At 49.0% G+C, this 14100-nt stretch overlaps 1 protein-coding gene across 1 annotated transcript in view; it reads left to right on the plus strand.

Annotated features, from left to right (window-relative positions):
- Positions 1–11541, plus strand: part of LOC127005939 (forkhead box protein F1-like) — a 69150-nt gene extending 57609 nt beyond the window's left edge. Inside the window, exon 3 of the mRNA XM_050875373.1 lies at positions 10910–11541. Coding sequence (XP_050731330.1) covers positions 10910–11241 — 332 coding nt within the window. The 3' untranslated portion in view covers positions 11242–11541. The remainder of the gene's footprint in view (positions 1–10909) is intronic.
- Positions 11542–14100: the final 2559 nt, after the last annotated feature.

A 14100-nucleotide genomic window follows, 5' to 3' on the forward strand; every position in this document is an offset into this window, starting at 1 on the left:
AGCACATCCTTGTTGGAGACATTATCACGTCCTCCTCCTCCTCCTCCTCCTCCTCCTCTTCTTCCTCCTTCTTCTTCCTCCTCTTCTTCCTCCTCTTCTTCCTCCTCTTCTTCCTCCTTCTCCTCTTCCTCCTTTTCTTCTCCTTCCTTCTTCCTTCTCCTTCTCCTCTTCCTCCTTCTCCTCTTCTTCCTTCTTCCTCCTCTTCTTCCTCCTTCTCCTCTTCCTCCTTTTCTTCTTCTTCCTTCTTCCTTCTCCTCCTCCTCCTCCTCTTCTTCCTCCTTCTTCTTCCTCCTCTTCTTCCTCCTTCTCCTCTTCCTCCTTTTCTTCTTCTCCTCTTCTTCCTTCTACCTCCTCTTCTTCCTCCTTCTCCTCTTCCTCCTTTTCTTCTTCTTCCTTCTTCCTTCTCCTTCTTATCTTCCCCCTTCTTCTTCTTCTCTGTTTCCTTTTTCCGTCTCCTTATCTTCCTCCTCCTCCTCCTTCTTCCTCCTCTTCTTCCTCCTTCTCCTCTTCCTCCTTTTCTTCTTCTTCCTTCTTCCTTCTCCTTATCTTCCTCCTTCTTCTTCTCTTTTTCCTTTTTCGGTCTCCTCCTCCTCCTCCTCCTCCTCCTCCTCCTCTTCATCCTTCTTCCCTCTTTTTATTCTCCTTTTTTATTATTTTTTTCTTCCTATTTTCACGCCCCCCTCCTCCTCCTCCTCCTCCTCCTCCTCCTGCTACTCATAAGGCTTTAATCAAGAACGAAAAGAATATATAAAAAAAGCTTAACACGACCCTCCTGTCAACCCCCGAAAAAAAGCCTCGTAATTGAAGTATATGGAAAACAGACGAAGCTTTTCAGAACGCCATTCATTGCGAGAACGACAAGATGATGGTTTTCTGATGCCCTGCCCTTTCCTTCCCTTCCCTTCCCTTCACTTCCCTTCCCCTTCCTTCCATTCACTTCACTTCACTTCATTTCCCTTCCCTTCCCCTCCCTTCCCTTCCCTTCCCTTCACTTCCCTTCCCTTCCCTTCCCTTCCCTTCACTTCACTTCACTTCCCTTCCCTTCCCCTTCCCTCCCCTTCCCTTCCCTTCCCTCCCTTCCCCTCCCTTACCTTCCCTTCCCTTCCCTTCTTTACCTTCCCTTCTTTACCTTCCCTTCCCTTCCCTTCACTTCACTTCACTTCACTTCCCCTCCCTTCTCTTCACCTCTTACCCTGTTCCCTCTTCCCCTTCCTTCCTTCCCATTCTATTCCATTCCATTCCCCTCCCTTCCCTTCCTTTCCCTTCCTTCTTTTCTCCTCCCTTCCCTTATCTTTCTCTTCCTTTCCATTCCCTTCCCCTCCTTCCCTTCCTTTCCCATGCATTCCTTTCGTTTCCCATCCCATTCCACCTCTACCCTCCCCATCCCTTCTCTTTCCTTCCCTTAAATTTCTTTTCCTTCCCTTCCCTTCCCACCTTCCCTCCCCTCTTCCCTCTCTTCTTCCCCTTTCCTCTTAACCTCCAAATCATGTCACAAAAGGAAGGTTTTTAGCAGATAATTAAGGAACATAAAAGAGAAGGAGAAGGAAGGGGAAAGGGCAGGAACAGGAGAGAAGGGCCATAATATCCCTTTCTCCCCTCCTTCCTCATCCTCAAAATAGGTCGCCAAGGGAAGGTTTTTAGCAGATAATCGAGTAAAATAATAACAAGGGCGGCGGCTGGGGCGGGCGGAGCAGGAGCAGCGCGGCGGCGTGTTCTGTACAGAGACCGCTGTTGTCTTGAACCTTCGCTCGGAAACCAGAGACCGTCACTCTACCCTTCGCAAACACCAAGCCCACCCACCTCCGCCTCCTCCTCCTCCTCCTCCTCCTCCTCCTCCGCCGCCTCCTCCTGGTCTTCTTCCTTCTCTTCCTTCTCCTCCTGGTGCTTCTCTTCTTCTACTCCTCCTCCTCCTGGTTCTTCTTCTTCCTCCTCCTCCTCCTCCTACTCTTTTTGTTTCTCGTCTATTTAATTTTCCTTCCTCTCCGTCTTCTTCATCTTCCTTGGGTTATGGCGATGATGGTGACGGTAATTAGATATCATGATGGTAGTGGTGGTGGTGGTGATGGTGGTGATGGTGACAGTAGTGGTGATGGTAATGGTGGTGGTGATGGCAATGGTGGTGGTGGTGGTGGTGGTGGTGGTGATGGTGGTGAGTGGCAGTGACTGGCTCGCTGGTGTCCCGGGTGGCAAGGGGGGGGGGGGGGGGGGGGGTAGAAGTGACCGACAGTGTTGGCCCAACGTAACCTTAGCTAACACCAGATAGCTCTCCGCCCCTCAGCCACACCGTCCTAGCCACACCACCCTAGCCACACCACATTACATTATACCAGCTACACCACCAGACACTACTCCGCCCCTTGCAGTCACACCACCCTAGCCACACCATCCAAGCCACATTTTCCTAGCCACACCATCCTAGCCACACCGCCCTTACCACACCACCCTAGCCACACCACCCTAGCCAGCACCATATGACCCGCCCCTCAGCCACATCACTCTAGCCACACCACCCTAGCCACACCACCCTTACCACACCATCCTAGCCACATCTCCCAGCCACACCGTCCAAGCCAGCACCAGCTAGCCAGCTCCTCATAGCCACACCACCCTAACACTAACTCAGCCACACTAATCCTAACCACATGACCACACTACCCACGTCACCTTAACATTACTAGAACTTGAAAGCAACTGTCGGACTTCAATTGGCATTAGTAATAAATCCTTAGTTTGTCTTTACTGTTGTTTATATTATTGTTTACTCTCCTCACCAACCTGTTAGCATATCTATTGCCTTTTCTATCTTTCCCTCGCTAATCTATCTATATATTTCTATCTATGCATTACCATCAATACAATACCTTTAGTCTGCCCTTCAAAGCATATACCTACAAGCATATTCATTCTCTGTGTGTTAAATATCTTTACTAACTCTGCTATGACAAGCGTTACTCTAAATACAGTCCCGATCGCCTGCCCTTAAAAGCATATATCTACCCGGCATATGTAGTCTTAATGTGGGTGTCTCTCAACGCTCCAGATAAAGGGTTAATCTCTTTACTAATATATCATCTCCATAAAGCGTTACTCTCAATACAATCCGTTTCGTCTGCCCTTAAAAGCATATATCTACCCGGCATATTTATTCTCCCCGCGGCTGTCTGTCAACGCCGCAGCACATACTTAAGCCAGTCTATTAATGTCAATCCGTCAACGTCAGTCCGCTCACTCACTCCCTAGCGCCCAACATGTACGGACGTCAGAGTTCTCGTTTTTCAAGATCGGTATATTTTAGCCAGTCAAGTTCGGGCCTGATTCATTACCGCCAGTCAATCAGTGCCAGGCTGCTGTGATCTTCGTATTAGCTTATCAGGGACTGTCGAGAAAGTAGATGAGTTATCGCTAGTTAGTCAGTCGATGTTGGTTTAGTGTTACCGATGTTTTAGGTTCAGTAGTTCATTAGGAGTCTTTCAGTATCAGTTAACGGTTAGTGTTTTGAGAATCTTTTAGTATCAGTTTGTTAGTGCCGGTTAAAGAGAGCCAGTTAATCGGTGCCAAGAAATCAGTGCCTGCCTAGTCTAGATCATTAGTGCCAATAATCAGTTAAATAGGTTAAGTTAAGGTTACACACACACACACACACACACACACACACACACACACACACACACACACACACACACACACACACACTTCTTTACAGCCCAAATAAAACATTCAGAAAAAAAGGATTAAAAGCAAGAGAAATAAAAATACGATGAGATGGAGGATGATTATGACTAAGAAGAGGAGGAGGAGGAGGAGGAGGAGGAGGCGGAATGGAAAGAAGAAGGGAGATGAGGAAGAGAAGGAGGAGGGAAAAGGGAGAACATGGAGAATGAGTAGGAGGAGGAGAAGGAAAAGAAATGGAAAGAAAAGAGGAAGAGGAGGAGGAGAAGGAGGAGGAGGAGGAAGACAAGGAAGAGGAAGCGAAGGAAGAAGATTAATAAGAGAAAAATCACTCCCTACCCATCCCTCCCCCCCATCCCCACCCCTATCCTCTCTCCCCCTCTCCTCCCCTATCCCCTCCCCATCCCTATCACCCTCCCCTTCTCCTCCCCCTCCCCCTATCCCCACCCCTATCCTCTCTCCCCCTCTCCTCCCCCTACCTCCTCCCCATTCCTATCACCCTCCCCTTCTCCTCCCCCTCCCCCTATCCCCACCCCTATCCTCTCTCCCCCTCTCCTCCTCCTTCCCTCTCCCCCTCCCCTTCTCCTCCCCCTCCCCCTATCCCCACCCCGATCCTCTCTCCCCCCCTCCTCCCCCTACCCCCTCCCCATCCCTATCACCCTCCCCTTCTCCTCCCCCTCCCCCTATCTCCACCCCTATCCCTTCTGCCCCTCTCCTCCCCTCCCCCCAATCTCTACCCTGACATGACCCCAAATCCCAAAGGCACTCGTTCAAAAAATAAAAAAAACTGATATAGAATTACTGAGAAAATAGACCCCGAAAAGATATAAGATAAACACACACACACACACACACACACACACACACACACACACACAACAAGCTCTGGACCATGTCACGCCTCCGTCCCATTGTCAAGACACACACACACACACACACACACACACACACACACACACACACACATACACACACACACGCACGCACAGTCACAACAGACCTGCACATCATCACGGGAGACAGAAAGACAGACAGACAGAGGGAGAAACTCGTGCGAGGAGGAGGAGGAGGAGGAGGAGGAGAAGGAGGAGGAGGAGGAGGAGGGAAGGAAGAACCCCAAGCGAAGGAGGCAGATGAGGAGGAGGAGGAAGAGGAGAAAAAGTATACGACCAAACGAAGGAAGCAAAGAAGAAGAAGGAGGCAGAGGAGGAAGAGGAGGAGGAGGAGGAGGAGGAGGAGGGAAAAAAGAAGCCGAGGAGAATGAGGAAGAGACAAGGATGGAGGGGAAGGAAGGCAATGTTTTAGAAGGGACGCGAGCGCTCTAAGGATCAACGTTTGTAAACATGGAGATGTCACGTGACCCTGGGGAGGAAGAGGAGGAGGAGGAGGAGGAAAAGGAGGAGGAGTATAAAAGAAAAAAGAAAAGTGTTAAAAAGAAAAAAAAAAAAAGAAAATCAGAAAGAAATACAAAGAAAAATAGAATATAAAACAACAAAAAACAATCGCAACAACAACAACTACTACTACTACTACTACTACTACTACTACTACTACTACTACAAAACTACTACTACTAAAAAAGAAAGAGAGAGAGAGAGAGAGAGAGAGAGAGAGAGAGAGAGAGAGAGAGAGAAATAGAGAGAAAAAAGACGCAGGCAAGTTGGTGAAAAGTAAAAGAGGAGGAGGAGGAGGAGGAGGAGGGGGAGGAGGAGGAGGAGACAGACGGACAGGCAATAATGGCTGTGTTTGTCACTTTGTCAATCCTTAAGTCGTGTTTAGCTTGTGTCCGGAGGGGGAGGAGGAAGGGGAGGGGGGAGGGAAGGCGGGAGGGGAAGAGGTAGAATGGGAGAGAAGGGGAGAGGAGGAGAAGGGAGAAGAGGAGAGGGAAAGTAGAAAGGAGAGAGGGGGGAGAGAGGGAAGAGGAGGTGGAAAAAAGGGAGAGAGAGAGAGAGAGAGAGAGAGAGAGAGAGATCGCGAGAGAGAGAGCCCGTGGTCCATGTTTATCACCCCCCCCCCCATACTCACCTTTCCCGTTCCCCTCTCGTCTTTTGCCCTTGTTTCCTTCCCTCTCCCTTCTCCCCCTTTCTCCCTCTCCTCCCCCTTTTCAGTAGAGGGAGAGAAGGGAAGAGAGAGAAAGGAAGAGAGAAAGAGGGTGGCAATAGGGAGGGGAAAAGGGGGAAGAGAGAGAGAGAGAGAGAGAGAGAGAGAGAGAGAGAGAGAGAGAGAGAGAGAGAGAGAGAGAGAGGGGGGGGGGGAAAGAGAGACGCTAAAGGAGAAAGGAAAGAGAAGGGAGAGAAAAAGAAGGAGGGAAAGGGAGAGAGAAAGGGAGTAGGTAAAGGGGGGGAGGGGGAGGGGGGAGGCCTGTTGTGTCGGCTCCCTTCTCTCTCAAAGTCCGGGTGTTTAGGCGACCAATTAGCGACCTTCATTCTTCCGGTCTCAGTTACCTTGTTTATGCCCGGTTATGCCCTCCCCTCTCTCTCTCTCTCTCTCTCTCTCTCTCTCTCTCCTTCCATCTCCCTTTCTCTCATTTTCTTTATTATTTCTCTTTTTTTTCTTTTCCATTCCATCCCGACTGTCTCGCCCTCGTCTCTCTCTCTCTCTCTCTCTCTCTCTCTCTCTCTCTCTCTCTCTCTCTCTCTCTCTCTCTCTCTCTCTCTCTCTCTCTCTCCCAGATGGCGCTAATAGTGGGCCAATCTGAGGTGTTGTGGCGTGTCAACCCGACGTGTCACTGTCATGTTTGGGATCTCACACTCTCCCGCACCCTTCCTCTCTCCCTCCCTCACGTCCATGTTCACTCACTTTCCTCATCTTCCTTTGCACCCTCTTCCTCCTTTCTATATTTATTCCATCTTTCTATCTTTGTCATTTAACTCATTTCTTAGCTCTTCCATCCTCCCTTCCTCCCTTCCTTTCTTCCTCTGCCACGCCTCTTCATTTTCCTCATCGTCCTATTCACCCTCATTCTCGTCTTAGTCTTCTATATATCTGACTCACCCCTTTCACTCTCCTTCTCTTCCTCCCTTTCTTCCTTCCTTCCTCCTTCACTCCCTCCCTTCCTCTGCCACGCCTCTTCATTTTCCTCATCGTCCTATTCACCCTCATTCTCGTCTTAGTCTTCTATATATCTGACTCACCCCTTTCACTCTCCCTCTCCTCCTCCCTTTTTTCCTTCCTTCCTCCTTCACTCCCTCCCTTCCTCTGCCACGCCTCTTCATTTTCCTCATCGTCCTATTCACCCTCTTTCTCGTCTTCGTCCAACACATATGCCTGACTTTCTTTCTATATTATTTCTATCGCACGTCATTTTGGGTGGTACTCTCAAACGCTCTCTTCTCTCACATCAACTATTTCTAGAGGCTAAAAAGGTGATCAGTTGGGTTCTAATGAGTGTTTGTTTAGGTTCATGGTACCGAAGAAGGGTCAGACTACCACCAGGGTCATAAAACTAGCCCTGGAAATGCTCAAACCTCCTAGGAAAGCCTTGTCAAATAGGTCTGATTGGGGGACGAACTGTTTGAGAATACGGCTCTTAGCTCTCGGTCCTTCCAGTCTACCACCAGGGTCATAAAACTAGCCCTGGAAATGCTCAAACCTCCTAGGAAAGCCTTGTCAAATAGGTCTGATTGGGGGACGAACTGTTTGAGAATGCGGCTCTTAGCTCTCGGTCCTTCCAGTCTCCTAGGGCCGTCACGTCTTTCTTTCTCCCGTCAACCATGCAGAATTTTGTCCCGCGATGTTGTTATTCATTTTCGCCTCCCCATGTTATCGTTTTCTCAAATACCTTCGACTTTCTACGTCTTTCTTTTTTTCCCCTTTGACAGACAGCCTTCTTTGGCCCTCCTACCTTTCTTCTGTTTCCCCTTCGCTTCCTTTTATGTGTTACTTCCGCTTTCATTTTATTTCCTCCTTCCGCCTCCTTTACTTTCATCCTCCCGCCCTCCGTCTATATGACTCTATATCCACTCGTTTATCGCCGCTCCCCTCTGCATTTTGGCGTAAGCCCGCACGTACACACACACACACACACACACACACACACACACACACACACACACACACACACACACACACACACGGGGGAGAGCCAGTAGGGGACGTGAGATGCCCAAGGATCCTTCAAAAATTATCTCGTTTTGTTTCGTAGCAGACCGCCATCATTTCTTAACACATTTTTTTTTTTCTTAACACAGCCTCAGCCTCCTCTAGCACTGAGACCCCCTCTTCAAAAAGTCCCCGAGCCACCACTAGCGCGCGGGTACACACACACACACACACACACACAGTGGTCGGATGTCATTGCCGGCACTCCCATGTTTGCCGGTCCTCATATGCGGAACCTTTGAAGCACCGGGAGAACATCCCTGATACCTCCCCCCCCCACACCCCGCCTCTCTCTCTCTCTCTCTCTCTCTCTCTCTCTCTCTCTCTCTCTCTCTCTCTCTCTCTCTCTCTCTCTCTCTCTCTCTCTCTCTCTCTCTCTCTCTCTCTCTCTCTCTTGTCACCATTTTTGCATCTGCATTCAGCTCCTTTACTCCTGCTCCTCACTCCTTCTCAAGAGAGCTGGGAAGGCCTAACACACACACACACACACACACACACACACACACACGCTGAGGGTGGGCTGGCCGGCCACTCACGCCCGTCATGGGGGCGGCGCGGGGCTGGGTGGTCCCCCGCCAGCCACCTTTTCAGGGAAGTCAAAGCAATGATGGCGGCAGGCAAATACACCGGACCACAGCCACGGGGGCGAGGGCCGGGGCGGGGGGTGGGGGGGGGAGGGGGGCTGAAGGACACTGCGGGAGGGAACGCTTAGGAGGACACCGGAGGCACGCGTATCGAGGGTTGGAAGGCTTGCATGGGAGAACTACTGAGGGAGGGGAACTAGGAGAGGACACTGGGCACGCGTATCGAGGGTTGGAAGGCTTGCATGGGAGGCTACTACTGCATGAGGAAGGGAACATGAGGAACCGTGGGGACTCATGCATGAGGCAACGCACATTGGTGAGGGGCGCATGTAGGGGCACGTGTGTGTGTGTGTGTGTGTGTGTGTGTGTGTGTGTGTGTGTGTGTATTTACCTAGTTGTATTTACCTAGTTGTAATTTTACAGGGCCTGGGCTTACGCTCGTGTGGTCCCGTCTCCGTATCGATAATTATCCAACTTTTCCTTGTGTGTGTGTGTGTGTGTGTGTGTGTGTGTGTGTGAGTGATGACTGGCTGGCTGACTGACTGAGGATAACATTCAACTCACACCCATTCGATCTGTGTAAATTCAAATCACAGTCATTTTTTAGCTTACATTCATTTCACGACTTCTTGCGAACCCCCTGAAGATGATGGAAGAGCTGAGGGCTAAGTGACATAAGACAGAAAGAAGATAGATAGAAAGTCAGGTAAAACGGAACCTGAAGATGATGGTCTGCGGAACCCTGGCTGAAAATCACTGGCTTGAGTATAACAGATGCTTGAGAGTAGAAGGAAGACTGTGGCGTGTGGAATGTCGCGGAGGGTGAGAAGGAGAAATGCGTGACCAGAAGGCGTGGTTAGTGTCAAGAAGGCGTGGCGGGTGTCAGGAGGGCGTGGCAGGGGAGTGACGGCTGACTTAATGGGTGGGTGGGAAAGGGTAAGTCTGTCTGTGTGTGTGTGTGTGTGTGTGTGTGTGTGTGTGTGTGTGTGTGTGTGAATGGAAAAGATAAAGAGATGAAAGAATGAAAAATGTATAAGTAAAAGGGAAACAGAGAAAGAGAGAAAGGATGATGAATATATAAAAGAAAGGGAAATGGAGGAGGAGAAGAAAGAAGAAAGGGAGGAGGAAAATAGGTTAAGGAACATCATTTTTTTTTTATCTGTATTTTCATTTTCATTATTTTTTCCTCCATATTCTCTTCCCTTCTTTTCACTTACAAACACATTAATTATCATTTCTCCTCTTCCTCCTCTTATTTCTCCTCCTCCTCCTCCTCCTCCTCCTCATTTAACTTCTTTTATTTATCCTCCCCTTCTTCATTGTGTGTCTTCTCTTCCCTTCCTTTAGCGAGTCTGTGTTAAGTAATATCTACCTGTTACCTGAGCCAATTATTATATTACCTGTACGAGTTATTTATTTTGCATTACCTTAACCTTTCCCATTTGCCTTTCTCTCTATATACAACCTTTTCGTTCTTTAGATTACTCTCTCTCTCTCTCTCTCTCTCTCTCTCTCTCTCTCTCTCTCTCTCTCTCTCTCTCTCTCTCTCTCTCTCTCTCTCTCTCCCAAGCCTCTCATACAAGTGCCAGATCTTTCCTTCCTCCCTTTCCTCTTTCCTCTTATCCTCACACATTCTTCTGGCACCAAAATTATCTGTTCCTTTTCATCTCCACCCTCTTACCCCTCCTCCTCCTCCTCCAGTCAAGCACAAGTAGAGGTGTAGAGGATGGAGAGGGTGGTCAGAAGGGTCGGGAACAGGAGGAGGAGGAGGAGGAGGAGGAGGAGGAGGAGGAGGAGACAGGCAGTGAAGTAACCCAAGCAGGCCGCCTTCCCATTAATACCTGTCACCACCCCTCGTCATCCCGCCTCGCCTAAACCTTCCGAGCGTCTGGTAGCGACCGTAACCTGAGCCAAGACCGCCCCCCGTCTACCCCGCCCCGCCCCCGCACCGTCCCTGCTTCGTCCTGACCCGAGCCCGCGCTTAACCTGACCTCGTTTGTCCCGCTAGATGGCTGGGAGATGGATGGAGAGAAGGAGGGAGAGGGAGAGGAAGAGGGAGGGAGAGACAAGTAGTCTGGGAAGTATTACATGCCACGGGAACCATAACAGAGGATGGAAAACGAGGAGGAGGAGGAAGAGGAGGAGGAGGAGGAGGAGGACGTAATGGGTGATGGAAGAAGATGCCAAAGCACTGTGTCTCCAGCGGCCACTCAAGAGTTTATCACCACGTGGGTTCTCTCTCTCTCTCTCTCTCTCTCTCTCTCTCTCTCTCTCTCTCTCTCTCTCTCTGCAGTAGGCTCAATGGCTAATGTGACGGAGATGAGCACCGAAGCCACGCGTACCTTAAGCGTATATGCCCTCAACTGTACAATAAATCGTCTATATAATGTCTGCTCTCTCTCTCTCTCTCTCTCTCTCTCTCTCTCTCTCTCTCTCTCTCTCTCTCTGCATCCTCTTCACGCCCCGAGCAATGTGTTTATGCGTCGTGATGAAGGTCTTGAAAACTACGCAGCGATATGGTTCAATTAACGTCAATCTTTTCTTTTCCCCGACAGGCATGCGAGGAATGAGCCAACAGCAGCAACAGCACCCACAGCAACAGTTACAACAACAGCAGCAGCAGCAACAACAACAACAGCAGCAACAACAACAACAGCAACAACAGCAGCAGCAACAGATGTCATCACTGGTGGCGCCCACCTACGACAAGCGACTGTGGACTCCGCCCTCGACCATGTCAGGGGGCGGGGCTCTCACGCCGACGCAGCCAGCCATCGGAGGCAGCCTGTGCCCGTCACCCACTCACCTCCTGCCGCACCACCAGGCCACGCCCACACCGACGCCCGCACCGCCTAATTACTTCGAATCTGTTAAATACTCCATGTAACCCGCCCAGCAGAGGGAACCTGAGATCGCTGTCCTCGCGATACTTTATTATGTTGTTTTCTTCGTGTCATGTTAAAGTTTTGGAGCACAAGGTGCGAAGCGGCGCGTCCTTGTAAATACCCGAGGGCGCGGCGGGGCCCGGCCAGCCCCGCCGCGCCGTCGCGCCGCCTCCGCCTCTCGCCCTCACTGCTGGGAACGTGTGCAATACTCAGATTGTTAGTGACGCCCTCAGACCCTTAGTCCCATAGCTTACTCCTGGACCTTCCCTCACCTATTATCCTGCCAGTTACAAATTATATATATATATATATATATATATATATATATATATATATATATATATATATATATATATATATATATATATATATATATATATATATATATATATATATATAGATATATATATATATATATATATATATATATATATATATATATATATATATATGATATCTACCCCCGTCGCTCCCACTCGTAGGAGCCTTTGCCTCGAGTGTTGTGGTCTCCCTGGTTGAGTCTATAGGCTAAGGACAGCATTGTGCATGTTTTACGGCTTGGAATACTTCACCTTCTTGATGACGTGTTCCAGGCTGATGACTGTAAAGGTATTTCAAGCAAACCTTAGCTACTAAGCTTTCAAAATGACGACACTCCCATGTTGAGTGTTACTTTCAATTTGGTGCTCCGGGCGGAACGAGCCGCGGCAGTGCCGGGGCTGTAGAGCCTCACAGCTACGGAGTCCCAGCGGCGCGTGCCGCGTGCCGCCCGCCCTGCGCCGAGAGTCAGGGCCGCCGATGGGGCTGCCAGGCTTCCAGCACACGGTGCCTTGAAATACCTTGTTTCTAAATATTACTGAAAGACAACTATGCTCGCGCCTTCGCCTCTCAGCAGGTGACGCGAGCAGCGGCGGAGGCGGGCAGGTGAGGTGCCGCCCCCGGCCTCGGCAGGTGCTTGCAGGCGTCAGCAGCACTAGTCTTACCACTGTTGTTATCACTGTTGTTGTTGTTGTTTGTTGCGGGCAGGCGCCCAGAGACAGGTCAGTGACACCTCCGGGTTGGAGGACAATTTTTTGTACGACTAAAATACGATATATTTGAATATTTTGTAGAAAACATTATAAAACAACGAATAAAAATATTTATAAAGACTAGGTGAAGTAAACACGTAAGATTTATCATAGATAGACTATTTTACGACAAGCAGAGGCGGCGCGGCGCGGCGCGGGGGGAGCGGCGGGGCGAGGCGCGGCGCCCCCACCCCGGCGGCTGCCATCCCTCCTCCCCCCGGCATGCGTGACAATGTCACGGGAAAAAAATCCGCATCCATTGCCTTCCCCGTCACGCCCCGCCCGCCCCGCCCCGCCGCCCCCGCTGCAGACCGATCACAGCACTGAGGGGACCCGCGGGACTCGCCCTGCACACACTCGCCGCGCCTCAAGCCAAAAAAAAACACCAGGTTAAAAAAAAATTCCATTATAGCTGCTTGCCTTGGCCAAATTTCAACCTCTTTTCCTGAATTTTTCAGTTTTTTCCCCTTTTTCCTTTCCCTCCCTTTGCTCCCTTCATTGCTATTGCCCCTCCACCTCCTCCTAGCTAAACCTTGCCTCAGCGCCTCCTTACCATCAACATCCTCGGCATCATCATCAGCACCGTCATCCTCATCCTCATCGTTACCACTACTACAGCACGTCATGGCACATACCTTTCTGTCGGGTGACGCCTCTGTCCTCTATGTTCCTGAGCACGCTTCCTGTTCCCCTCGTCCTAGCTCACTGTTCACGTCTTCGCCGCAGCGGTCCCCTCACCCACGGTCGGGTAAACTATTAGCTCACTATCACTGTTAAAAAAGAAACAATAAAAATATATATAATACAAAACACGATATTTAGTGTTTTCATTTCCTTTTCTCCCGCTCAAAGTTGATTCTGAGATATCTACTGAAATTTCCACTCAAAATGGCAATGACCATGCATAAAACGACGATGACTACCTTAAGAAAATCAAGGCAAAGCAATTCAATGATTATACTAAAATATTCGCTGAATAACTTACTAAACTGGTCATGAGGTTTAATAAGAGATGAAAAGCATAAATTCTCGGGGAGGGAAAAAAGTCTAGAAGAGGAGAAAAAATAATAAATGGATTGAGAGAGAGAGAGAGAGAGAGAGAGAGAGAGAGAGAGAGAGAGAGAGAGAGAGAGAGAGAGTGCAATAATTTTAACAGATATAAATTCCCAGTAGGTAAAAAATAAGTACTCGTATTTAATGAAGGTAGGAAATAAAACTCTTAAATTCAACTCTTGCTCCTAAAAAATAAAAACGCTTGAAGAAAAATCCATGACACTTTTTTCATTGACTTAAAAATAGCAAAAGTGTTTTCTTATGGCGCCCTAAAGTGGTGGTAGGCTATCCCTTATTCTGCTTCAGCATTTCATTATACGGAGGAGGTAGAAAGGAACTGAATGAGGGATAATTACTAGGTATGATACAGGAGATGATATGGATGACATCTGGAAAGGAACTGAATGAGGGATAATTACTAGGTATGATATAGGAGATGATATGGATGACATCTGGTGGGTAGTAGGCTATTCTTTGCTATATTACTTCGGTATTTCACTATACGGAGGAGGTAGAAAGGAACTGAATGCTGAATAATTAATACGTATGATACACAACATAATATGGAAATCAACACTACCTTCCTAACACGAACTGAATAGGTACCCACAACACACTAGATTGGTCCATTCTTGAAGCCCCGCCACCTTCCTCAACCTCCCCTCAAGCTAACACTGACTCACTCCAGCCTCATTCACCCCCTTCCCTGAGCCCCCCAATACAAAAGTTCCTATAGAC

Source organism: Eriocheir sinensis, chromosome 31 (genome assembly GCF_024679095.1).
Source record: "Eriocheir sinensis breed Jianghai 21 chromosome 31, ASM2467909v1, whole genome shotgun sequence".
Lineage (NCBI taxonomy): Eukaryota > Metazoa > Arthropoda > Malacostraca > Decapoda > Varunidae > Eriocheir > Eriocheir sinensis.